The 25,684-nt window shown below is 41.4% G+C and overlaps 3 protein-coding genes across 10 annotated transcripts; 2 read left to right on the forward strand and 1 right to left on the reverse strand.

The window, feature by feature from the left end:
* Positions 1-3,138: 3,138 nt before the first annotated feature.
* and3 (actinodin3) lies at positions 3,139-4,514 on the forward strand. Its single transcript, XM_069684204.1, has 5 exons — positions 3,139-3,193; positions 3,409-3,453; positions 3,593-3,741; positions 3,840-4,394; positions 4,431-4,514. The coding sequence occupies exons 1-5, from the start codon at positions 3,139-3,141 to the stop codon at positions 4,512-4,514; spliced, it is 888 nt and encodes a 295-aa protein (XP_069540305.1).
* A 1,062-nt stretch (positions 4,515-5,576) lies between these two features.
* Positions 5,577-13,037, forward strand: LOC138612265 (dynein, cytoplasmic 1, intermediate chain 2a-like). Of its 8 annotated transcripts, none has more exons than XM_069685582.1 (17): positions 5,577-5,665; positions 7,264-7,372; positions 7,456-7,585; positions 8,012-8,153; positions 8,504-8,566; positions 8,772-8,899; positions 8,984-9,073; positions 9,252-9,414; positions 9,504-9,603; positions 9,699-9,824; positions 9,906-10,052; positions 10,179-10,292; positions 10,388-10,521; positions 10,637-10,781; positions 10,877-11,017; positions 11,375-11,500; positions 11,609-13,037. In XM_069685582.1, the coding sequence occupies exons 2-17, from the start codon at positions 7,265-7,267 to the stop codon at positions 11,708-11,710; spliced, it is 1,959 nt and encodes a 652-aa protein (XP_069541683.1). In that variant the 5' UTR covers positions 5,577-5,665; position 7,264; the 3' UTR covers positions 11,711-13,037. The 8 variants fall into 8 exon arrangements, with proteins under 8 accessions (XP_069541683.1, XP_069541684.1, XP_069541685.1 ...); XM_069685583.1 differs by having other exon boundaries at positions 8,012-8,147; XM_069685584.1 differs by having other exon boundaries at positions 8,063-8,153.
* Positions 12,987-23,509, reverse strand: LOC138612264 (electrogenic aspartate/glutamate antiporter SLC25A12, mitochondrial-like). Its single transcript, XM_069685581.1, has 18 exons — positions 23,439-23,509; positions 22,631-22,684; positions 20,850-20,995; positions 20,292-20,407; positions 19,713-19,852; positions 19,453-19,599; positions 18,933-19,071; positions 18,716-18,809; positions 18,495-18,579; positions 18,253-18,334; positions 17,978-18,136; positions 16,691-16,743; positions 16,424-16,504; positions 15,800-15,940; positions 15,507-15,645; positions 15,164-15,322; positions 14,908-14,998; positions 12,987-14,022 (listed from the first exon to the last, which is right to left on the reverse strand). The coding sequence occupies exons 1-18, from the start codon at positions 23,448-23,450 to the stop codon at positions 13,809-13,811; spliced, it is 2,052 nt and encodes a 683-aa protein (XP_069541682.1). The 5' UTR covers positions 23,451-23,509; the 3' UTR covers positions 12,987-13,808.
* Between the last annotated feature and the right edge of the window lie 2,175 nt (positions 23,510-25,684).

Here is a 25,684-nt window from a genome sequence, read left to right on the forward strand (position 1 = left end):
AACCATCCTTTTTGTGCTTTAAAAATGAATTCAAACAATACATTTCTGTCACTTGGTATTCTTATTGATTTTTGTCACACTACTCCACATTTGATATTGCTATGCATTGTATTGGCCCCTTTTCCAGTGATGGGAGAAGTTATAAGAACTTTTTCAAGTAACAGTCTTGCAGTGTCTTAGTACGGTAAAAGTACATAACCGTTCTGTTATATCCAAGTGTCCCAGAATGCTGATTGTGACCCTGTAGCTGACTAATGGAATTCAGCTATCATTAATTTCATTATTTATAAACAATGACATATATAAACATTATTCATCTGTATGCCTATAGATTGAAATATGATGTAATATTTGTGTAAAATTTGATTTGTGGAGACTGGTTAAATCTATACATAGTGTGGAATGTGTGTGTGTGGAACATTTCTCTTTAGCTGGTCCTCTTGTGTCCTGCAGAGAGCTCCGGGACAAGGTGTAATTTCACTGAAAGATCAGAGGGGCACAGGTTACCATAATTGACACCCTGGAGGTGGTGGTTGAGTTGTGCAAGAAATGGGATCACCTAATCCAAACACAGCTGCTGTACATTGCAGCAATGCAGCTATTTCTTGGTCTCCTTCATTAGGGTTTGACCTTAAATAAAGAACAAAAGGTCATAAGGTGATCTGTATCCATTTTAACTCTGTAATGCCACCAAGTACAATTATTGCAGGTTGTTGGAAATAATCTCTTAAAATAATGTTTTAATGTATTATTAATTACAGCCTGGATGTAAGATCATTACGACATTTTTTTGTTTTTTCATCACAAAATAATGCAGATATAATTTAGAATCTCCTTCAACATAGTAAACCTTTAGTAACATCAATGTCTGTCGTTTTTTAAAGACATTGGAGCATGAACTTCATTCTTCAATCTCTTTAACTTATCGTCAAACTGCAACAAAAGTCGTGCAGATTCACTTTATCCATTATTAACATTACTCAAATTGATGGCTTTTACAAAATTTCAAGTATTTGGAAGTGTTTGTCTGAAAAAGCCTGCAAAAATAGTAAAATAATGTCAGCTTTCATAAGCCATATGTTTTTTTTTGCCCTACTTAAACCTTATGTTAAACAAGTTGATTTATTTTTTCGGAGCGGCTGTTTGTCTCAGTGTACAGTTTGAATAAATGTATATCATTTTACAGGTAACAGGTACTCTTACCCTTCCATTTTTGTCATGCTCACAGAGCAATTACAGTAAGATGTTGACCATTAGCCACCTGGTAGAGCCCCTATAGACTCCCTGTCTCCTTCTGGCACTCTTTGATCAGAGCCTTACCTGCTGGTTTGAAGGATAAAGTTTTCTTCGCTGTTGAAATGACAAACACAGAGCAGGAGAGTAAAAACATGACCTTTGAATGTAAAGAAACAAAAATCATTCCATGGTCTAGCTCAGTGGTTGTCATAATGTTAAGATTTACTACCGTCTCTAGGCCTTAATGTAGCCTGTTCACACTTGTAAAAGCTTGTAGACACTTGAAGACCTTTGTGTGATTGTAACTTGCTCTTAGATCCTTGAAATTTCTCTTTTTGTTTAATTCATATTACTAAAATCTTTTCACTTTATGCAGCCCCAAAAATAATCCCTACATTAAATCTTAACCAGCAGTAAAGTCATTTTTCAGTTAAAAGGTGACTAACGGCTAACGGCTGTTCAATGCTACTAGTTGTGCAACAGTTAACTACACAGAACTTGCACTGGGAGCCATTGTGAACATGTAGGTTGTCTAGAACAACAATAGTTTCATAAACTTCAGAATTTAAGAAATATTTTTTGTTACATTTATCAAAACTACGTGTAAAAGCGGCAACAACAGTTAGCTAGCAAGCTTCTTTGTTAGCAAGCTACTAGCTGCCCAGCCAAGCTAGGTAGATCCCAAAAAATAGTGAAAAATGGGTTTGAATGGGTTTGAATGTTGTGTTTTGGACAGTTCGTTTTCAACTGAGGGGAATCAAAATAAAATGTTAAATTTTAGGCTAACTTGTTACCATGAATGTGTTTTGAAATGTGTTTTTGTTTCTAACCAAGACAGAAATGACACAGAGCTTGAGATAAAGGAAAAGTTTAAAATTGTTCTCCCAATAGTGTCTTCAGAACTTGAAGTTCTTTTAAGTGTATTTATGCTATCTAGGAATTCAGAAACATGTATATTGATGTGGAAGCTATTAAAGGTGCTGCTTGTAAGGCCTTTGAACAACTATTCCCAGGCTGTGTTTACATTGACTTGGTATTTAGTCCAGCTAGCCCATAATTCCTGCATATTTCTTGGGGACTTAAACAGCAGTTGACGCCGCTCCCCCTCTATTTTTTGACTGGCCAGGGCTGAACTTAAAAGGACATATCCAGCTGTTTTGGGACCGAGGGTTAATTTTTTCCTGCCAGGCATGTTGTGTCAAGAATTAGTCTACAGTAACACGATGCATGTGGCAATATTTTGAGAATCTGGTTCATAAAACAAATAGAAAAATCAATGCTTCACAGACGTAGATTTAAAAAACAGTATTGTATTTGCATTCATACGTTCTACCTCTAATGATGGACTGTGACACCTATAGAAAGAGCTGGGAAACTGGACTGCCTGTGCACCCAGTAGGTGCCCTGTTGTTTCAAGGCTGTTCCTTGTGGCTTTACAAGGAGTCACATTTTGTTTGAAGTTTACTGCTGCTTCATGCTCAGTGTGCTAATGAGCTCTTCCACGTCTCAACAGAAAATGCACGAGGGGTGGAGTTAGGCCTACTTGCAGTTCAGTGGCCAATGGAAAGGCCCCAGTATTAACAGCAGTATTTATGAACAGTTATGTTGTGCAGCAGATTAGACCAGGACTGGGGAGATGCAACAGCAGGTGAGCAGCTTTCTTCTTCTTTTCCATTTATCTGGGTATTTTTTCTCTTAGCCAGAATTTGGTGGTTTGTGTTATGGAGTGTGATACCTTTGAGTGTGTCTTCATATATTTTTTCTCTAACGTTTGCTTGTTTCTGTCTTCTGAACATGCATTAACTATACAAAAATATTATCCTTTTGAGTAGTAAAAGTTGTGTAAAACCGAATGCTAAATAACTGGGCTTGTGTGTGATGTTGCAATTGCAGATGTGGAGGATGATTTCCCAAGTGTCCCTGCTGAGGGCGCTATGCTACCTGCTGTTAATGCCAGGTGTGTCCAAGCAAATTACTTGAAATTATTGTTCTGTCATCTGACCTTTTATAGAGGAGTGAAAACTATACCAAAACAAAGTTGAATGATGTTTGAATGCAAACTTGTAGCTGTGATAACACTGATGTCTCCTGTCATTTCTTTGAAATGCTGCAGAGTGAATTGTTTTTTTCCGTTTGGAGCGAGTGTCTAATTTGTGCTTTGCCTCCCTTTAGGTTTGCTGGATGCAACATCTCTGGTGAAAGTAAAGAATCCTGGAGGTATTTCATCTCTCTTATTATGATACAACTCTATTTATTAAAATTAAATTGACAGTTCCAAAAATAAAGAAAAAGTGTAAAAAATTGTAAAAAGTTGTTTGTCCCCTGTTATAATTCCTGACTCTGTGTCCCTTCACAGGTAATCCATTAAGCATTGGCTCTGCTCAGGCGCACGATTTCTTGACTAATTCTCGACCTAAGAGAAACATCGACCCAAAGTGGTACAGAGGAAATCCTGATTTTCAGTCCTACTATCGCTACTACAACAGCATCGGACACGTTGAAGGCGTAAGTCACAGTTGATTGTAGATTTTTACATCATGTGGTCTAACTTTAAAGTAAGAATATATTTTCCTCTCTGATATGTTTCTTTATTTCTCACTCAGATCTATGAGATCGACAGGATCCGGATGTTGTATCAGCAGATGCGTCACTTGGAGTTGACCTATGGCCCTGATGCCTCCAGTTACCAAAACGTCATGGGTGTGCAGACTACCACTGCAGCACCAACTACTCAGCCTCCTCCACCCCCCACCACTCCTGCTCCCACACCAGACCCTCTGGAGAACGCTCAGAGGATCTATCTGTGTCACCCCAAGGACCCTCTGTGCAAACCTCAGATCGTCTACCTGCCAACAGGGGCCGTTCCTGTCCTGTGCGATCCGCGTCGCAACCCCGCCTGCAGGCCCAAAACAGAGGAGGAGATAAAAGCTGCTGCTCCTCCCAAACAGCCCCCGCCTCCTCCTGCTCCTCCCGCTCCCAAAAAGTCTGTCCCACCTCCCCCTCCTCCTCCACCTATCACTGCTAAAGGTATGGAGTATGACTGCGACCCATACTGGGACCCCGACTGCCTCATTGATCATCCGCCCCGCCCCGTCCAGGAAACAACAGCACCAGAGGCCCCTGCTGAAGAGACAGTGGTGAAAGAGGAAGTACCCAAAGCAGAGGAGAGTGCCCCTGCAGCAGAAGCCACCCAGAAGCCCCTCTACCCTTTCTTTGATCCTTATGATTTCAAACGTGACCTTTATGACCCCTTAAGTTATGCAGCTCCAGAAGAGTAAGAACACAGTACCTCAGAAATAATATCCTTCCATGCAGGATGAGACTGCAATATGAAATCACAAAACCAAACCAAGGCAACACTTTGAGCAAATCCATATTAAAACCGAAGAGTAAAATTTGAATCATGTAAATCATCAAATGTTTTACAGGACAGACATGTAAACTAAGCTTTTATGGCAATATTTCTTCCACATGACAAACCACTCTATGGCTTTGCTGTATGTTTGTTTTGGTGTTCATAATAAATGCACAATAAACTTTTGTATAGAGTAAAAACAATTAAAGACAATAAAAAATGATTAGTTATGGTGATATATATGTGTGATGTTTCCTCATTTCCTGCTACTACTTAATTATTTTTTAAACAACTATAGTTGGAAGTTACTTGAAGATTAAGATTTTTAAAAGAATACTTAATAATCTTATTACTAAAATATAAAGAAATATTGTTGACTTCACAACCAAACAGTACATAAAGTAGCTGAAATAGGCCCCAACTTGGCCTGCTACAACAATAAAATGTTTTTTATATGTTAATATCTCAGTAATAATTATTTAGTTATATTATATGACATGTATAGGCTATTTTAAAATGAACATATTGCTGATACTTGTGATACTTTAATAAATGTACATCGATCAGGCGATTTTTTTTTTTTTACTGTGGAGACGACTCATTGGGATCACCTAATCCAAACAGTTATGGAAAAACTATATCTATCTCCATCTGTCTTGGACCTTTTATCCAACACCAGCAAACTGAGACGAATTGTTCATATATTTGCATTACCAGTAGGCCTATAATAAACCCATTATATATAAAAGTATGTACCTCTGTGATATCAAAGAGCATGAATTTAGCCTATAATGGATCATTATTGCTGATTTGACTTAAAGAAAGAATATCTCTTCCACCTCAGGAAATTCTCAGGGATATGGTTTTGGGTTTTTTCCAGCCAGCAGGGGGCGGTAGTACGCTACACTAACGGTTGTCCGACCAACCGCCAAGGAAGAAGGGCGCAGCGGCGTAAACTACTGTCTCCCTTCCAGCATCATCAGTCTCCACCACCATCACTTATCTTTAGACTTAACCCTCGTGAAACTGGATCCTATTGTCGTCTGTCAACCTAAATCTAACATCTGATATCAGGTATTTTACCATGTCTTCATAACTATGTTGCTTTTAAACGTCATGGTAAACGGGACAGTAAAGAAGAAAGGTTCGGGCGTTGGTTTGCGATGCTACCGTTAGTCTCTTATTATAACAGCAGGCCCGCCGGGTGCCATGGAGATTAGCATGCTAACACGGCTAAGCTAGATATCTGTGCGGACATTGTTTCCGTTAGTTAGATAATAAAATACATTGTTTGACGTATGACAATAATTAAACCAGTAGATAGCCTTCTTAACACGAATTGTTCTCCAAAGTAGAAACTTTTAATGAAGAAACAGGGTAAAATTAACACAATTGCTAGTTTTGCTTTCATAAGCAGTCAGTATGACAGTGGGTGGAGTGGGATTGGAGCATTTCGGTTGTCCAATTGTTATTGACACAAATAAATAGGATTAGGACATAACCAGATTGTAACTGTCGTTTATGCCAGCTGCAAAATTTTTATACAAAACGCTGCTAGTTTTTACTTGTAATATATTAAGAATAGTGAGAAATAATAAACCACAAATTGTTTGAGAGTATAAATATAACTAAAGGTTTTAATTATCTTCTGGGTTTATATTTTATAATTTATATATTTTTGGACTAAAAAACTCTCTTATCCATTAATGGTAAGCCGCGACTTTATGGAGAAAAAAAATACGGATAAAGAGAACATTGTTTTCAGCAGCTGGCTGTGATTCACATGCTAGCAGTGTGACAGGCCCTGGGCTACAGTGTTAGTGCTGCACAAACAGCTACTGCTCCAAACATCTGACTCTGGATACTGTAGCGCTGAAAGGTGCAATTTTGATGTTGGAAATGCTTATTATTTTAAAGTCACAAGGCAAAGCAAAATTTCCTTAACATAAGGACATTTTGTGGTGCAGTACACAATACATGACCTTGCAGTTGTGGAATAGGTGTTTCATCTTGGCTTAATCCTTAAAATGTCAGGACAATTTGTTTGTAAAATTACATAATCACTTGTCAAAATAGTTGTCAGTTTATCTATAACTAATCTATTAGCTCTGAAATAGATCTGCAGTAAAGCTTTGAGGCAAGGAGACTATTGTCCAAACACCAGCTCAGAGCTGATTAACAGATTAGTTTTGGATTATACAATAATGATCAGAGGGATTAAGGGCAATTAAAGCAATACAATGCTTTTGATATATAAAAAATATTGTCATAATTCAAGGAAGTCTATCAATAGATTTTTTTTAAACCCTTTTTCTGTCTGTACGCTTAATCACAGTGCAGGAATGGCTATGCTTTGGGCCATATCTGATATAGTTTACTTTGAAGCTTTTAATCTGGTCATTTTTCTGACCTTTTATAGAACAAATAATATATAGATTACAAAATGACTTAATCAGTCATTAATGACTTAATGACAAATAAATTGACTGATATCAGTTGCAGACATAATACACACCCTCTAAGCCTTTGTGTCCATTCAGACATGTAGTCCATTTGGACAGACTGAGTGAAACAAATCAAATCATATAAATGATCAAATACTCATAAATTATTATATGTATTAATTGAAAAATAAATCTGTTGTCTTGTAACACTATCTCTTCCTCTTGCAGTATGTCGGACAAGAGCGAGCTGAAGGCTGAACTGGAGAGGAAGAAACAACGGATCGCACAGATTCGAGAGGAGAAGAAGAGAAAAGAAGAGGAGAAGAAAAAAAAGGACGTGAGTGGTAGAAGACATAACTTCCACGCATGCGGAACTTTCCAGGCTGCTGCTTTGTTTTTAGTCTTTTCTGTGCTCTGTAGGGAGACTCAAAGCGTGGTGCCGAGGCGGGCGGTGGGTCTTCTGCCGGTCATGAAGACTCTGACCTGGAGAGGAAGAGGAGGGAGGCGGATGCTCTTCTGCAGAGTGTCGGCATCAACCCTGACATGCATGGTAAACTTACGATGCCAGCATGCTTCTGTATTTTACACTTCACCCTCTCTTATGTCCCATTGTTTCCTGGTCGCTTGCTTGTTGGATTTGCAGTGTTTATAAAAGTCACCTCTAACTTTTGCTCGATTTCCGTCACTTCCCCTCACCTCCAAACCCCCCACCCCCCCACCCAACCCAACCTCACACAATATCTGAACATTTTACATAACTGTTTTGTGCATGACACCTAAACCTGCCTGCCATTTATTTTCATTCTCTCTTCTCTCCCCTTTTGTGTCTCCTTTTATTTTGTGTCCTCCTTACCGCATGCAAACTCATTCACACACTTACTCACTCATTGACACTTCTTCCATACCTTTCCCCTCCCTCACTCACTCTCTCCCCCACTCACTCACCCATTCATCTACTTACTACACGCACTCACAGCTCAGTCCCTGAGGGTAGTAACAGAAGATACGTGTCTGTTTCACTACCTAGTCCCCGCCCCCATGTCTCCCTCCAACAAATCAGTGGGCAGCGATGCAGGAAGCCAAGATTCTGGGGACGGAAACGCGGGACCAAGGTCTGTGTGAGTGTGAGACGGAGAGAGAGATGGGGATTGGTTGGTTTTAGTCCATTTTTATGTAATGTCAAGTTATACCTGCATGCCAAGTTTGTGTGTGTGTTAACATGGTGAATATACTTGCTGAATTCTGACTTGTCTCCTCTTTGCTTTTTCACCGGCACGCTGATGTTTCTCAATTAACACGCACTCCGTTCTTCTTCTTCTCTCTGTCTGTCCTCCACTCTGTTTCCTGTCTTTTCCATCTCTCACTTTGCTCATCCTCCGCGTTTGCTCTCATCCTCTTGTTTTCCACTTTCTTTCTGTCCGTCCTGTCTTTCTCTTACTAACACCGTCTGGTGGTTTGGCTGTAAAAGGACATTGCATTGGGATCCTGACCCCTCTACTCTGCAACTCCACTCCGACTCTGAGCTCATGGGGTACTGCTCCTCCTCTCTCCTTTAGCTTGTCTTCCAGCTTTATTCAGTTTTTTGTGGTTTCATGTTAGATTTGTCTAAACGTGTTATTATTATGTCTGTACATCATTATTCATGTTGCTACATAAAATCTGCAATAGGTTCTTCTTCCTGTTGCAAACTTGTGTTTTTGTGTGTGCTTATTTCCCCCGATGGTATGTGTGTGTAGACGTGGAGCTGTGAGGCTGGGCATGTCCAAAATGACCCAGGTGGACTTTATCCCAAGGGAAATGGTGTCCTACTCCAAAGAAACACAGACACACACCGAGGCGCCGACACACATCGAACAAAAAGCAGGTAAACAAACATAAGCATGTTTTCTTAACTTTTTATTTTTGATTGAATCAGAGTAAAACTTGTTTAAATCTCGGTGTGTTTCAGATGAGGAAGAGGATGAGGAGATAACTGCCCCTGCACCAGCAGAGGACACCCAGGAGGAGAAAGATGATGAGGGCGAACAGGAAGAGGACGGTGAGTACAGACAGTTGTTGACTTTCATAGTGTGAGCTGGCTGTAATTGGCGTAGCTTACTTTTACCGTACTGCTTTTGCTTGAAGTAATGATACTCAGCATCTAGCAGTATGTGACAAGTAAGCAACATCTTGTCTGTTTTTTTTCCTTCTCTCATATTGAATTATCTGTTTTATAGACTCTCCCAAAGAGCTGACAGAGGAAGAGAAGCTGCAGGTCCTGCACTCTGAGGAGTTCTTGTCGTCTTTCGAGCGAAGCAGCAGAATTGTAGAGAGAGCTCTGGCCGAGCAGGTGGACGTCTGCTTTGACTACAGCGGCAGAGATCTCGAGGATAAGGAGGGGTGAGGAACATTAAACTAAACTGTGGTTTTGTTTTAGAATCGGATATTAGGCAGAGTTGAAAATAATTTATTTTTTTGGTCCCTTTCAGTGACTTGCAGGCCGGTGCAAAGCTGTTCTTGAACAGACAGTTTGCAGATGAGCGCTGGACTAAAAACAGAGTGGTCACCTGTCTCGACTGGTCTCCTCAGGTGGGTCAGAACCCTGAGATGGACTCAAGCTCTTTGTGTAGATAGTTCTTGCCTTTTCCTCATTCTCCTCTACTTGGTTGCTATGTTACTCTCAGTATCCAGAGCTGCTTGTGGCCTCATACAACAATAACGAGGATGCTCCCCACGAGCCTGACGGAGTGGCACTGGTCTGGAACTTGAAGTACAAGAAAGGCACACCTGAGTACATCTTCCACTGCCAGGTAAGGAGGTCATTAACATGCATGCGACCAAACATTTAGCAGAATAAGATATATTTCAGTTGTATTGTTTTCTCCCTCCAGTCAGAAGTGATGTCAGTCGGGTTTGCAAAGTTTCACCCCAACCTGGTGGTGGGTGGGACTTACTCTGGACAGATTGTCTTATGGGACAACAGGAGCAACAAGCGCACCCCTGTTCAGAGAACTCCCCTGTCTGCAGCTGCACACACGGTGAGGCAATTAATGTCTACAGACAGTCACAACTGTGGTAGTTTCTACTCCTCATCTTAACATGTTGCTGACTGGTCTTGATTAGTATATATTGTCTAACTCCTGACTGTGCTCTGCTGTGCTCAGCACCCAGTCTACTGTGTGAACGTGGTGGGAACCCAAAACGCTAACAACCTGATCAGCATTTCCACCGACGGTAAAATGTGCTCCTGGAGTCTCGACATGCTCTCTCAGCCACAGGTACGTTCAACTTTTTCGGGTCGTGTAAAGATAGGGTTTCATGAATACCAGCTGGTTTGTCAGAGAGTCTGAGTCTGTGTGTGTTTTCTCTTCAGGACAGTCTGGAGCTGGTGTTCAAACAGAGCAAAGCTGTGGCTGTCACCTCCATGGCGTTTCCTCTGGCCGACGTGAACAACTTTGTGGTGGGGAGCGAGGACGGCTCCGTCTACACAGCCTGCCGCCACGGGAGGTGAGTGCTCTTTGACCTCATGTCCTAATTAGCACCACATTTTTGATTGGCTTACAATGATGTGAAAGCAACAGCGTGTCTTTTGGGTCCTCACATTCTCACGTTTGTGTTACAGTAAGGCCGGTATCACTGAGGTGTTTGAGGGCCATCACGGTCCGGTGACTGGTCTGAGCTGTCACAGCGCTGGAGGACCTGTTGACTTCTCTCATCTTTTCATCTCCTCCTCTTTTGACTGGACGGTCAAACTGTGGAGCACGAAGGTGAGACATTTGAAGTCACACACAGCCTGTTACACTGTAGGAGGCACTGAAAGTCACGTGTTTCAACATGAATCCATTCTCGTTCTTATGTACAGAGTACCCGTCCGTTGTACTCTTTCGAGGATAGTTGTGACTATGTCTACGATGCCATGTGGTCTCCAACACACCCTGCTCTGTTTGCTTGTGTGGACCTGGCTGGACGCCTGGACCTGTGGAACCTCAACAATGATACTGAAGTAGGCACAATAGACTGATTCACGTATTAAATGGATGTTTGGACATTTTGGGAAATGTGCTTATTTTCTTTGCTTCCTGGAGTAAGATGAGAGGGGTCGATACTCTCATGTCTGTACGTTGAATGTAGCTGGTGCTAGCATGGGGTTAGCTTAGCCTTATCAAAAGGTAACAAAATCTGCCTACCAGCACCTCTAAAGCTCACTTATTAAACCATTGTATTTTGTTTGTTTAATCTTTACAAAAAGTGTATTTCCAAAAATGTCTTTCATATTCCTAATATTATTCCATATAGTGTTCTTACTCTGCAGACCAACAGTGGACCACCTCCTTTTTTAAGCTGCCGTGTGTTTTGCTAGGTTCCTACAGCCAGTGTGAGTGTGGAGGGCGCTCCGGCAGTGAACCGTGTGAGATGGGCTCACTCAGGCAAAGAGATCGCCACTGGGGACTCGGATGGACAGGTGCAGGTCTACGACGTAGGAGAGGTAAGGCATCATCGCATCCCGTCTTCAAGTTACGTAACTGAACAAAAATAATATTGGTTTTAGATTCTTAACATGCTGTTTGATGCTTTATTCTTTGTCTTTCTACAGCAAATCTGCGTGCCCAAGGCTGACGAGTGGACGCGCTTCGTCAGGACGCTGGCCGAGATCAACGAGAACCGAGATGAAGCTGAGGAACTGGCTAACGTCTGATTGTCACAAACTCCACACTGACAACCGCTCATAAATATTTCTCCGGAACGTGACACACCTATAGCACACTACACCACACTGGCTTCCAGCTTTTCCACCCACTACATGTTTTGGCCTGAGGAGATGTGCAGAGCTAGAAGGGATAGAAAAGACAGTTTTAGACGAGTTTTAGATGTGTTTTTAAATGTGTCTTTAAGAGCTTTAGAGTATGTGTAGGAACAATGAATGTCTTGGTAGCAGTAGTGTTACAGAAACTACAGTTAAGTGGGTGAAAAGGGAAAACAGGGAAGTGATTATCAGCACAGATGTGGCTGTCCACTTTAAACTTCTAGCTTTGATAACATCCTCAGGGCTCCCGAAACTGCTCTTCTCCTGAGGCCTCAACCAACTCAGCCCTTTTTTAAATATGCAAACCTTTGTACTTGCACCTTTTTATTACCATTTGAGTGTTTTTACATGTTTTAATATTTTCCGGACATGCTTGTGCACCTGGCCGGCCAAGTGTTTCAACAGAGTGACATAAGAAAGGCTGACATATCACAATCAGATCCTCTTTATCCTCAGCAGCACTTGATGACTAATACAGCACGTCGTGCTTACGTGTGCACACTCTGGCCTGTGCAGGAGTGTGTCACTTATATTTTAACCACTACAATATTTAATATTTATTCTGGTGGTTACACTTATTTAAAGATTTTGTGTATTGTTTAAAAAATGCTGCTTTGTACTAAAAGCTTGAGTAGTACATTCCTAAAATTAGCACTACAGGTGTTTTTACCAGGCAAAATCTGTTACTAAACTTGCCTTGAATTTATTGACACTAGTACAGTTAAAAAATGTTTTTCTGTACCAAGGGTTATTGTTTTATACTCTGTACCTGTGTAATGAGTAGTAGAGAACAGTTTCCTGACACGTCCTCTTTAAGAGGATCTAAATAAGCTACATGAAGTTTTAAATTGAGATGTTCAGCTGAGGTTGGAAACTATTTTCACAGAACATGGATTGTTTTTTATTATTTTGCTTTTCCATCCAGCTTTTTGTCCCCTCCACGATGCAGCAGTCCAACCTCACCAGGCTGGTGAAAAAGTTCAGCTTAAAAAACGCTTTCTCTTCAATGTTTAGAATGAGCTAAAAAATGTACCGTAGCAACCATGTTTAATATAACATGAAGAAGATCAGTATTCTGCTTAGACTTATTGTACTGTACTCTTTCCTGTTACTGTTCCTCATACAGTTAATGGTTGCACTTTTCCATTGGAATAAAACTCTAGACATATTGTTAAAATTAAAACCATATGGATGATTTATTTATTTCAATAAAATACAATGACTGAATTTAGATACATTTAATTTATTAACCTAATTCTGCTCTGCTCATGATTCTTGTTTCACCAAGAAAACACTGAATCGAAAAGTTCTGTACATCAGTAAGAGTGATTCTCTGAAACCAGGACCCAAGGCCCCACGCTGCCTTAACATTACATTTACTGAACGTTGCGATGCTCTGCCTCGTAACATCTGCTTCACTGCTTCCTGTTAATGTACTCTCAGTACAGATATACAATATGTACAGTATATAGCCTCCTGACTGAGGACCAAGCAAGAGTGAAGCCCCACACACACACACACCGTGCTGACCAATCTAATATTTTCTATGCCTGCCGTCCAATAAGAGAAGTCCGACTCACACTGAGTGCCAGAGAGAAAAATAAAAATCATGATGCTACTCATGAGAGAGAGGAGTGCCAAGGCTCTGCTTAATACAAATGCTGGAAAAAAGAACACACACAAAAAAAATGGAGATGCCAGGAGCGTCCAGCCACTGAAGATACAACACAGTCTGGTCCCGTCGCTGTCCGCTTGCTTACATCCACAGCTGCAGCCAGCTCTTCACCTCCACCACTGGCTGGGGACCAGCGCAGCACGTGGTCACCCTGCAGAGCAACAGGCTGCTGTTGTTTGTTCCTAACTTAATGGCCCTCTATTTGCGGAGTGTATGTAATTGTGCGTGTTTTGTTTTGTTTGTGTATCTATCTAAGTGTCTGGCTCCTGGTTAGAGGAGAGTAGGGATGGCATGGTGATATGGAGACTCAGATCTCTACGGGGCCTCGGCCGGTGCAGCAGTGACTGGCTCTGGGTGATGTATGGACACCACGCCGGAGGACTTGAATTTGGGGAGATGGAGGCCAAATTTGTTCTCCACCCCGGCAAAGGTAGCTGCAGCCAGGCGGTATCCTCCAACGTGGTCTGCGTTTATCGGAGGAAGCTCGGAGATGCGAGACTTGGGCGTGGGCTCAGATCCTGCTGGACGACTGCAGAGGAGAGAGAGGAGGATAGGCAATTATTGAACAATCATATATAGAATAAAAAATGTTTTTGTTGTAATATTGCTTTAAGGCAGTTTCACACTTTTATTTCCTGTCTCTAAAGCCAGATATTCTGTACTTAAAGGGCCAGTTCACCAATATTTCAACCTCAGTCCTATCATGCTATTATGGGGAGCTAATGCCATTATGGTAGACAAAAAATGCAATTTCACTCTCTTTGGAGGACGCTATCCGCTTCTCCAATGGGCCCTGGAAAACCTCCACCAGACTACGTAAAAAACGTCATCTGGCGGAGGCCAGGGAGCTTGATAAACTACACTTCCTCAATCTAGGACGCCCGCCTCCGATGTCATGTCTCGTTCAAAATCGTCAGGTTTGAAATGCAGACTGCAGACCTGAAGATTTTTAAGACGATCCACCGGTATATTCTCGTCGTATTTCGAGATTTTTTTCCGGAGCCATTGCCGGCAGCGATCAATGTCCTTGACTGGAAAACGGTAGCATTTGACTCTAGCGTCTCTCGCTGGGCCGTTCCTTTCAGAGGGAGGGCCGCAATGCACGCTGGGTGTTGTAGGAATGTAGAATGGGCGAAACCACGAGCTGTTTGTACAACTTTCTCCACAGCTATGGCGCCAATTTCAAATATTTTTGCTTCTATCGATTACAGAGAACAGCAGCTGTGAATGACAGTGGCTTTTTCCAGGGGCGAATCGCTCCTTTAAATACTGGCCATAAATCCTACAAGTGCATCCTGATGTGCTTTTCCAAACTCTACCTTAAACAACTTCTCAGCTGTCTAAACTGGTAAAAAAAAAAAAGGCCACAAAAGTGACCTAACTGTTCCTTTAAACAAACTGAAGATCAACTTACTGTCCTCCAAAGTCAATGTAGAACCACCGCTGTAAGAGCTCATAGGTCACCAGAGTCACGCCAAACTGAGGAGAGGACCGGCACATACGAGCTGGACAAAAGAGAATCAAACCCAGTTAGAATGCAAAAACTGTCAGTCAGACACATACACATGCACACACACACACACACACACACACACACACACACACACACACACACACACACACACACACACACACACTCTGTATGTGTGCAGGAACACACAAACACTCACCTCCAGCTCCCTTCCACAAAGCCCTGAAGCCCTCCTCTCTCATAATCTTCCTGAAGCAATCAATGACCCCTGTATAGGTGGTCTGTCCTGCCCTTGCTGCAACCTGCAGACGCGTCTTGATGACATCAGCAGGCGTCACGAGGGAGGCTGCAGGGATACCTGGGAGGCAGAGAGACAAAGATGTCAGATTATATACCTGTTGGCAGCTTCGGTTCCAATAAAATGGTATACATTTCTCTCATGCAGTATTTCATTAAATACAGTGCAGGTGTATGCTTGGATTATGTTCTGAAGGAGCCCTGACAGACTGCTTCTGCTGTTCAAGGTCACAATCTGAAGATACCTGCAATCGCTCCAGCAGTGAGAAGCTGCAAAGCTCCGATCCTGCCTTGCTCGTCAGCCATGTAGGCCTTGAGATGGGCGTACGCAGGGAAATAGATGGCAGAGAAGGGGATGTCTCTCAGGAAACACGCTTTAGCACCCTATAGAGGCACACAAAGAACAGACAGATATATTAGACAGTGCTCGGGAGTAGACTATGAATGTGAGAGGCACAGAGAGAGAGAGTGCCTCTAAATCAAATTGGTCTGTTTCACACACTGAGAGAAGGCTGTGCTGCATTCAAAGACACGTTACCTTGTAAAGGCCAAAGAAGCCAAGGTCACGGACCACGCTGAGTGCGCTGACTCGAGGTCCGGTGGTGATCTCTCCTGCCACCTGCAGGCGAATCTTCACAATCTCCAGAGGGTTGGTAAAGATCACCTGAGAGCCTCCAGCCTGAATAAATAAGAAACGCTTGTTCAAACACCTACATAAAAACAAATATGCTTCTGCATCTTACATGCACGCAGCTGAGGGATGGGAGCCATGTCTTGCTCAATAAAAGTATCAAGTAAAAATTCAATCCTGATCAATCATTTACTTTGCCATTTCCTCGGAGGGTAAGGTGTGCTGGGCCAATGTGTGTAAGATGAACAACGCTACTAAAAACAAAAACAGAAAAAAAACATGTTGCGTTGGACAATGACAGTTTCTGCAATTTAGCATTGCAGCCCGCTGTTAGTAAAGTCATTTAGAACTCTGCAAGCAAGTTAATGCAAAAACTAAAGCGACTGCATGCACGAGTTACTGTCTAATGGCCTTATAAATAACGAAGCACAAACACCTTTTGTGACTGACTGCATCTGCTTTTCTTCTTATCTAATGATCACTGATGCATTCACACACTGATGGAGCGGGACACAAGTGTTTGGGACTTACACAGCCTCCAGCCATAACCTCAGCGTAAAAAGGAATAGTGTTGTCTTTTCCGGTGAACTTGTCTCTCACTAAGTCGTTCACCTGTGGGACACAAACAACAGCAGGCATGAGAGTCATTTTGCCTTCTTAAATTTGGCTTGATTTAAGTTCTTTCATCCTATAAATCTTTATTTTTACACAGACTTAAAGCTTTTTTATCTTGTCAACCCTTTTGTTTAAATTAATTAGATTTTCAAGCAGTGTGTGAATGCTTATGGAGGCACTCACTGTGAGTTTGATGGCCTTCTCAGGTGCAACACCTATAAGCTGAGGAACCAGACCTGTGGGGCATCATGGGAGAACTGAGTGATCTCATTTCATAAATGTTACAGGTCAAACATGAGCAAGAGAAAAAAACACGAATAAGGAAATGAAGGTAAAAAACATGAAGGGATTGACTGAGAGAGACAAACAGAGTTTTACAAATGATGTATAAAGACGAGGACGCACATTAAAGCAGTACATCCTAAAATAAGGAACAAAAGAAAAACGAAACCTTAGGTGTCAGACAAAAATAAAAGCTGCGCAACAAGACAAAAGGCAGGGTCATGAAACAATCTGCTGACTGTCGTTATCGTTAATGACCTTTGGATATAGACTGACTAAAAGCCTATCAAAACAGCAGAGGTAATAACCACATCCCTAAGTCTTCAGTTTTATTGTTTGCATGTGAAATACATGTCAAGGTACAATAATTATCTTTACTTAACTTAACAATGTGTGATAGACAATTTCGCCACATGTACATAAACTCTATTCTCAAGTGTAACAAATTGATTTCTTCACACTTCCTACAATATTAGGAAATTCCATAAAGTAATAATCACGAAGATTTTCATGTAAATAAATGTCTGTTAAGTCACTATCTATCCTCGAATGAGGTAACACAATGGTGATTGAGCCTATGGCCCACTAACGGAAGCCTTTGCATTTGCAGTACATAGTATTATTGTGGACTGGGTGTCAGGTGCGACATTCGCAGAAAAAAATCACAAGCGGCGCCCAGTTAGTGATGCGTTGCCAGAGAGGGTAGGCGGAGCTAAGCGGCTGCTTTTCCGGTCTCTGCAAGTGTTGCGAGTAAACAGTAATCTACTATGGCTGAACAAACAAAGAAAAGATGGATGAATACAGCTTCAAAAATAAGTGAACATCCAAAGAATCCAACATGTTAATTTTGAAAAATGAATCATAAAAAAACAGGGTGAAGCAGACCGAGTAAGTCTACCTGCAATGCAATGCTTCAAACCAAAATTATTGATATGTGATTAATTTTGGATTAATAAACCCGTAATTACATTATATAATAATACAGTAGATTATTTTTTAATCCAAGAGTCCATATTTTTTGTCCTATCAGTTGACTACATGCTGAAGGCTTTTTCAGCAGGCTAACTGCAAATTTTATGACAGCAAATATGTATTCAAGAAATTAATGGCCTGATGAGGATAAAATGGCAACAAAATGAAGGGAAGGACGGTAAGCACTATACCACCATCACTGCCTTTGTGTCCTACCTCTGTAGAAGCCGAAGAAGCCCTCGTAGCGAAGCACCTTCTTAGCACAGTCGAAGCTGTTCTTGTACATCAGCTCTCCCACAAAGGATCCTGTGGACCTCTGGTTCTGCATACGAGTCTTCACCAAGTCGATGGGGTACACTGCAGTCGCTCCCGTAGCTATTCAAACACATACACACACTCAGACCAAATACTAATTAACAACCTGGATACTTTAACTGCTGCTGTGTACAACAGACAGCGGCCCATATGTCCCCTATCACAGGATAACTCACCTCCAGCAATGGAGCCCAGGGTGAACCTGTAGGCTGACTCTGCAACCTGCAGCCACACAGGCCTGGAGGTGTCCCCATGAGCCTGGTGGAGAATCACAGATGAGACCATTGGATATATGTATTATGAGAACTGTCAATAATGCCATCACTGTAAATAGTTTTTAATGTAAGAGTCCTGTTTTCATGGTGTGAATGTAGAATGTGTGATACATCATATTTAGAGGTGCACATGAGCATCCTACCTGTTTCTGGCTTTCAGCCAGGTGGTAGGGCAGACATCCTTCCTCTAACGGAGCTATCCTCTCAATGTCAATAAGATTCAGGCGCCTGATGCACAGATATGCATTTCTGTTATGTACATCACTGTCTCCACACAGATGATAATTTCTTATATATTTCAGGATATTTTAGGCCTGACAGATTCTATCACAGACTTTAAGTGAGTAGCAAAGTGATTGTTTACCCAGAGGGGGAGTGCAGGCCTGATAACTGGTACAGGATGTCAATTTCCATGGGAGTGATCTGACCAAACTTGTTGGCAGCGTGAACAAACTCTTCTGCAGGAGGACACAGATGAGAGAGAATTGCTTTAATAATAGTATAGACATTCCTGGTACTCTCTCACACACATCATAGCTGAAAAGCAGAAACATCACAGTAATGCAACAATCTGTGTGTACCTTTAGTCACGAGCGTGTCCCTCCGCGTGCCAGCCAGCGTGCTGTAGATCTTACGAATCAGCTCCATGTTGTTCAGGAGGGAGTTAAAAGCATTGAAGTACGAGAAGCTAACCATGTGAGAGGTGCTGCCGCCCGCAGCCTGGAGGGAAGGCAGAGGATGTCAAGTACTGATTTGACTGTGAATAATTTATTATGCTCCCATGAAACTTAAAGCAAAGTCTGATTCTGTACATTTACTTGTTTCCTTCAAAAAATGGAAGCTAGTCAGTGATCAGAACATAAGGATTTCTTTCTAATATTTTGGGCCAAATTTAAAACGTCTTGATCCAGTTAGCCTTCGAGTATTAGCTCCTCAAACAGTGGGAGAACTGTAGCCTATAAAGAACATAAATGGCTGAGCTTCAAGCTATGAAAATGAATGTAGAACAGCCATCTGAAAATAACACTTCTCCCACTGTCACTCTGAACTCAAACTTCTCTGTAGCCTGAGAGAAATGTCATAAAAACGTATAACACTCACAGAGACAAGGTTCTCCTCCACAAATGGTGTGAGCATGTGGTGTCTGATGGTGGCCATAATGTCACTGAAGTCCATGGCAGAGATGACGCCATTCTTCCCTTTGTCCTTCTGGGCAAACGCCTGGCGTGCATGCTCCAACTGCAGCTCCTGAAATGAATAACACCCGACACCAAAAGGTTGAGTTTAAATATAGTCAAGTGAAAGAAGAAAGTGAAACAAGAGCAAAAACACTCTGATGAGTGAGTGTGTAATCGGCGGACCTGCAGGAACTGGGTGAACTCGAGGTAGCTGAGGCACTTCTTGCTGTCGTGGCCAAAGTGCAGACGGATGAACTCACAGTCCCAGTTGAAGGGGATGTGATGGTGCACTGTGGTCTGGCTGAAGATGTCCCGCACATTCTCTGCAGCAAAAATACACATAAAATACACATTCAAAAGAGGAATAAATTATCTGTCTTTGTGACAGGTTTTTTGAAGGAAAATGTGTGTGTGTCAAGAAAGAAAGCAGAGGGAGGAAGGACAGAAGAAAAGTTGCATTAGAGCGATTATGTAAGTCCATCCATGTTAATGACTTAAACCGAGGAATAATCTGGTTAACAATGTTAGAAAATTCTTTCTTCACGTGTACCACGGGAAAGTGTGTAACTTCCTATGACGCAGCCCACACACAGACACTGATGGATTAAGTGTAACGTAACTAATCATAAGAGTTCAAAAACAGACGGCTGAAAACATTTAAGTGTACAAAGCTTTGTCCTTAGTCATTTTTTCTATTCATTGAAATCATGTGAACTGAACCCTAAACTGCAGCAGGAACAAAGAAAGCATACTGGCCCGTACCGAAGGAAATGGTTCCAGTTCCAGTCTTGTCAAACAGCTGGAAGGCTACTATGAAGAGAGTGTCAGGTGCACACAACACCGACTCAAACGCAAGGAACTCCTGGAAAGAGATCAGCCTGCCGTTGTGAGTTCATAAGAGGTGGAAGAGACAGAAAAAGACACACTGTTACAAATCATACATTACTGCTTTAAAGGGACCACATTTTCTGTCTTTCTCCATTTTCATTCATTTTTACTTTTTAAATAAAAACATTGTTAGATGCAAACATATACTGAAAATTGTAACGTGAAATTATCTACAGCTGACATAACTGAGATAACTTTCAATTTTGGGTAAAACAGATACAAACACGAAGTCAAATGATCAGCAGAATGCATGACTTATTTGTGCGTGTATAACTGCACACACAAACAGTCTGATAAATGGAAGTCATCAGGCTTTTTATCTTATCTCCAAGTGGCTCTAATGCCAAGCGCTGATCAAACATGACTCGATAAACTTTCAGTCGGTGATGATAAGCTTTGCTTGAGTGTGTGCGTTTCTGTGTCGGTACGTACCCGTCCTTTGTGGTGTCGGCCACAGCAGCGATGAGCTGGACAGTTTTGGGGTTGTGGTGGATCTGTGTGTGCAGTCCTAGATACCTCTGGACAAAGTCTCCGGGGGTCATGAACCTTTCTCCATCCTTATCCGCAACACTGGCATACTGAGGGGGGGAATAAATAATAACATTAGCTTTGATGCTAACTTCTTTTCTCTGAATGACAACCTCTTACTATATTAAACAATCACAAGTATTGCTTACTGGGGTCCATTTTATTTTCTCTTAAGTTGGGTTCGAGTTATTTACATAACCAGCAGTTAATCCTGCTCAGAAGCATGGATTACAATCAGCTTTTTTAACCCTCACAGTGCCCTTGCTCAAGGCCTGTTTGGTCAGTGTTCAGAGGCATGAGTGTGGATCATGAAGAGTACATGGCTTTTACTGAACCACAGTGAAGCAATAATACTCTGGATCTATTCAACTGGTGGCACGTGGGCCAAAAATGTCCCTTTAACGACTTAAAAAAGTATTAAATACAATGGTCTTTATTTAAACAACAACTTACTTGTGTTTTATGATTAGAAATTTGCATTATTAAACACATTTTAATATTCCTAGCTTTACAGGTCTGACAACAATGTAAATATCAGGCCCTTTAACCTTTCTTACAAAGTAACAGGCTTGCAGTCGGATCTTTGTTAGTAGTCAGAAAAATGTAGTCACACAAGCTAAGAACATAATACAGCATTATGAAGGTGAACGTTGCACCTTACTGCACTGAACTGACGCACTCTTTCAGTGCTGCGCTAACTTTGTATAGGTGCAAATAACTAGCAAAGGTGTTCAAATTCATTTTGATGTTAGTGGCTCATAAAAACATCCCCTTGCTCTGTCACAGATCTTTTACTACTCTGATGCACAACCTCAAAAGCCAAGGTCATTGATCTTGCGGCCATTGCATGACAGAATTACACTAGCCAACACTTTTGCACGCATGAACAGGCACATGTCCACTAATGTCTTTTGGGTTGAGCATGCTATTTGTCATATGTATTTCAGGGTGCCAACAACTGCTGGCCCACACAACAATCACATACTGTATGCTGCAGACAGTGGAGAAAGGTGAAGGTTCAAACCTATTCTTCTTACAGTCATCTCATGGTCATACACAGGCCAGTGTATCCTCTGACATGCTTCAGCCTTTAATCTGACTCTCTCTGATTTCAATACATAAGCACACAGAGAGTGCTCTCTGAACCATAAAGCACAAGGACATTCAAGTCCTTGCTTGCGCTGTGCTGGAGACAGTGTAACAAACTGATTCTCCTAAGAAAGGACTTCAACCCTGGACAGTCAAATTGATGCCATGTTGCAGGACAGAACTAAAACAACACCTCAACTCACTACAGCTTTTGCTGCTTCAACGTGTATCAACCACAATTATGTTTAACTTCAACTCTTGTTAGAAACAGCACTAATGTTAGGTTGCCTGATAAATATGATTAGCAACAAGCTATTCAGTAACAGTTATTAATGAACACTATAACAAAAGCAGTCTGTGATGGACCTTTAACTGTGGCTAATGCTGTAATTTAAACCCCATGAGAAAATTTACAAGCTCAGTGAGCAAGTTACAACAGCCCTGGGTGAGCTGGTTTCTACACCCAGAGCTATTTCACTAATACATGTTGTGTTTGTACAAGAGGGGTAAACACGTTACTATGTCCATGCATCTGATATTGAACAAACAAACATTTAACACTGATTTTGTGTGGATGAAAACTGTGTTAACCTTACCTTTTGGAAGATTGCTTTCAGCTCAGTTGGATCCCCACGTTTGGTAGATTGCACCTAAAACAGCACACAATCCATTACGACATTGTTTGACAAACTGAATGAGGCTTTTTGCATTTTCAAAATAGGGCTGCTGAGTAAAGCAGGTGTTGCAGCCGGTGTAGACGATAGAAATGAAGCATAACACGCAAACAGCTATGTGTTTGAGTCTCCTTGAAACGTCCACTGCTGTGAAGGAGAAAGACGTCCCACTGCGACAAAGGCACACAATCAAAGCTAAACGACTGCACCCTGACATACAATCAAGTTAGGCAAGTTAGGCAGCTAGCTAAACAATCAACCGAGTCAGAGCTCTCCACAAGCTCTATCTAACCTAACAGCCGGGTAGCCGACTAGCAAGCACAAAGTACTCACAGGAAGAGGACACAAACAGCTGCAATGACATGTTAGGATTTAAAGCTGCAAAACGCGAGAGGGCGATCTCAAACGGACATAGAGTCGAGTCCTGTGAGAAGAAGCGATTCAAGTCAGCGTTAGTGACTCTATCACAACAGTATTAGCAGTCAGATAGCTGTTTAGCTTTATCTCGCTAACTCAGAGGTTGTGGATGTCTCATCAAGGCCAGCCACCGCCGGGCGGAGGCTAGCCCAGTGATGCTACAGCCTCACAGCACACCACATCCGAGCCACCGTACCCCGACAGGACCACCGAGTCTAGCTTGTTACTTCCTACACATGAAAATAAACAGAACACATGCAGACATGTAAAACTAGGAGTTTGAAAATCGCTTAGAGAGCGATGCCGAAGTCACCTTGACCGCCATGCTGGTTTGACGTCACGTACAGTGAGCGAGCTAGGCGCAGCGCACGCCCTCGGACGTGTATAGTAGTGGGATCATCAAAACGAAACCGCGCAGGCTTTCATGAATTAAACCCATAAAACACTTATCCTGTAAATGCTATCAACTTACACGATTCTCATCGGGGTCGATAATAAGAGAAATAATACATAAGGTTGTGTTTTGATGAAGAAATAGATAAAGTATCCTTTACCCTATACGTAAACGCGCGCGTGCACTGTCTCTCTCTCTCTTACTCTGTCTCTCTATCACGCACACGTTGCCACAACTACCATTGCTACTACAGCCCCCACTGGACCTGCTGCCACTATAGCTACAACTACTAGCATGCTACACGTAGCTGCTGCTATTACCTCTACATTGCAAGGAAACTCATAGGTATGTTTACATTTACAAGCCACTCACTCCGTTTTCTAAGTGAAACCTGATAATGGACTGAAGAAAAGTACGCTTCCTCCAGGGACGTACAAAGACACTTTAGGGCACAGGGGCTCAAGCACAAGAAAGGAGGGGGAACATACTGTATTGACCATATAGCACATTTTCCCTCAGACATCTCACTCAGCGTGGGATGCTCATGTGTTGTTATAACACATGGACTCATGACATGGTCTTTCATCCAGACCGGTCACTCAACAGTTCATGAATGTTTAAGACTATAAATCAGACTCTATGCGTTACATTAATGCACACTGGACTTTTATATTATCTGTACACTGCACTATTTTTAATTTTATACTGAAAGCTTTTTGAACTCACCAATTTCCTGCACATCTGTACAGTTTTTATTTACACTTATTGTACATATTTTTTATTATATGTATTGTTTTTTATATTTTTATTCTGATTGCCTATTATTATTATCTTGTTCTATTTAAGTCTTTTACTTATTTTTATTCTGCTACTTGGCAATAAACCCCGATTCTGATTCTAAATCTGATAATGTTACTACTGCTGTGTTCCAGGTTTGCAAATTGTGCAAAGGAATCCGACCAAACTGCTCTCACTGTTAGTGGATTGATCAGCAACCAAAAAGACAAATGGAAAGTGAAAATCCAGAGAGATATTGGGTCATATTATTGAGTTATAACAACATATTTAAAAACCCAATAGCTACCATTTGACAACAGCTAACGGTAGTATTCAACCACTTTCTAGCTAAAGGTAATACTAGCTAGTAATTGGTTGAATGATAAAGTTAGCTGTGCTGACTTAACTGTCCTAATGAGTTTAAATATATGTTGTTTTGATAACTCATTAGCTGCCGACATCTAAGTCAGAACAGCTAACGTTAGCATTAAACTATTTCCTAGCTAAAATGACTTAGTGGATTAGTTAGGAAGTTGCATCTCTCCTACCATATCATGTAACACTACCAAACTTCAAGAAGTCCCTCCATATTTGTTTCTGCCCATTTCCTTTTCGGTTACTAATCAGTTGAAAAGCAGCTAAATGATAACAGTTGTAAAGTTACTGGGGTGACATCAGAGGAAAATGGAATGTAAATATAATGATGTCCCACCTTGATGTATTAATACCACTTGTAATAGCACACTATTCATAACATGCCTTGTCAAACACATTATTCATTAAATAACTCAAATTTGTCATTAATGAAATTCAGTCATTTTTCAGTCATTCAGAGCAGTTCGGTAACATCAGATCAATGGTTAAAGTCGAGGTGAAATGAAAATTGTCATTTTAATCCTTTTAGATCACATCCCCGGTAATATTGTGCATCTATTTGTCAATATAGGCCAAAAAAATACAGAAAATCCATTTCTTCGTATTCTTATATCAAAATCCGATCATTTATTCTTCCGGTAAAACTAAATTTCACGCGTGCTTACCTAAGTTAGCACCAAACAATTTCAACCAATCAATCTGCAACAGTTAGCTAGCTACTGCGCTGTGGAGAACTACCGTCTACGCCCACTTCTCAACGATCAAATCAAATCCCTCTAATGATATGTCCCGCCTGCATGTCCTGTTTTACTCGGAAATACGTCACGATACGGAAGCTAGATACTCTCGAAATGCAGTTTCAGCTCGACTTTAACTTCCAGCAACATTACAAAAGATGTGCTTTAGTTACACATTTCCAGTATCTGCAAGAGCCTGATTTTTTTTTTTCTTATTTTATTTTTATCAAAATTATTCCAGTTTGATGAGAGAACAATTCAACTGTTTATCGTATG

This window comes from Semicossyphus pulcher, unplaced genomic scaffold, assembly GCF_022749685.1.
Source record: "Semicossyphus pulcher isolate SPU_LCO1_2020_fin unplaced genomic scaffold, fSemPul1.0.p SCAF_7, whole genome shotgun sequence".
In the NCBI taxonomy this organism is placed as follows: Eukaryota; Metazoa; Chordata; class Actinopteri; order Labriformes; family Labridae; genus Semicossyphus; species Semicossyphus pulcher.

Coding starts and splice junctions, on each gene's coding strand:
- and3 (XM_069684204.1), top strand. CDS start 3,139: ATGATTTCCCAAGTGTCCCTGCTGAGGGCGCTATGCTACCTGCTGTTA. Junction 3,194..3,408: donor CTACCTGCTGTTAATGCCAG/GTGTGTCCAAGC, acceptor GCCTCCCTTTAG/GTTTGCTGGATGCAACATCT. Junction 3,454..3,592: donor GAAAGTAAAGAATCCTGGAG/GTATTTCATCTC, acceptor GTCCCTTCACAG/GTAATCCATTAAGCATTGGC.
- LOC138612265 (XM_069685582.1), top strand. CDS start 7,265: ATGTCGGACAAGAGCGAGCTGAAGGCTGAACTGGAGAGGAAGAAACAA. Junction 7,373..7,455: donor AGGAGAAGAAAAAAAAGGAC/GTGAGTGGTAGA, acceptor TGTGCTCTGTAG/GGAGACTCAAAGCGTGGTGC. Junction 9,604..9,698: donor GTCTCGACTGGTCTCCTCAG/GTGGGTCAGAAC, acceptor TGTTACTCTCAG/TATCCAGAGCTGCTTGTGGC.
- LOC138612264 (XM_069685581.1), bottom strand. Junction 19,072..19,452: donor TGGAGGAGAACCTTGTCTCT/GTGAGTGTTATA, acceptor CCTTCCCTCCAG/GCTGCGGGCGGCAGCACCTC. Junction 14,999..15,163: donor TTTGTGGAAGGGAGCTGGAG/GTGAGTGTTTGT, acceptor TCTTTTGTCCAG/CTCGTATGTGCCGGTCCTCT.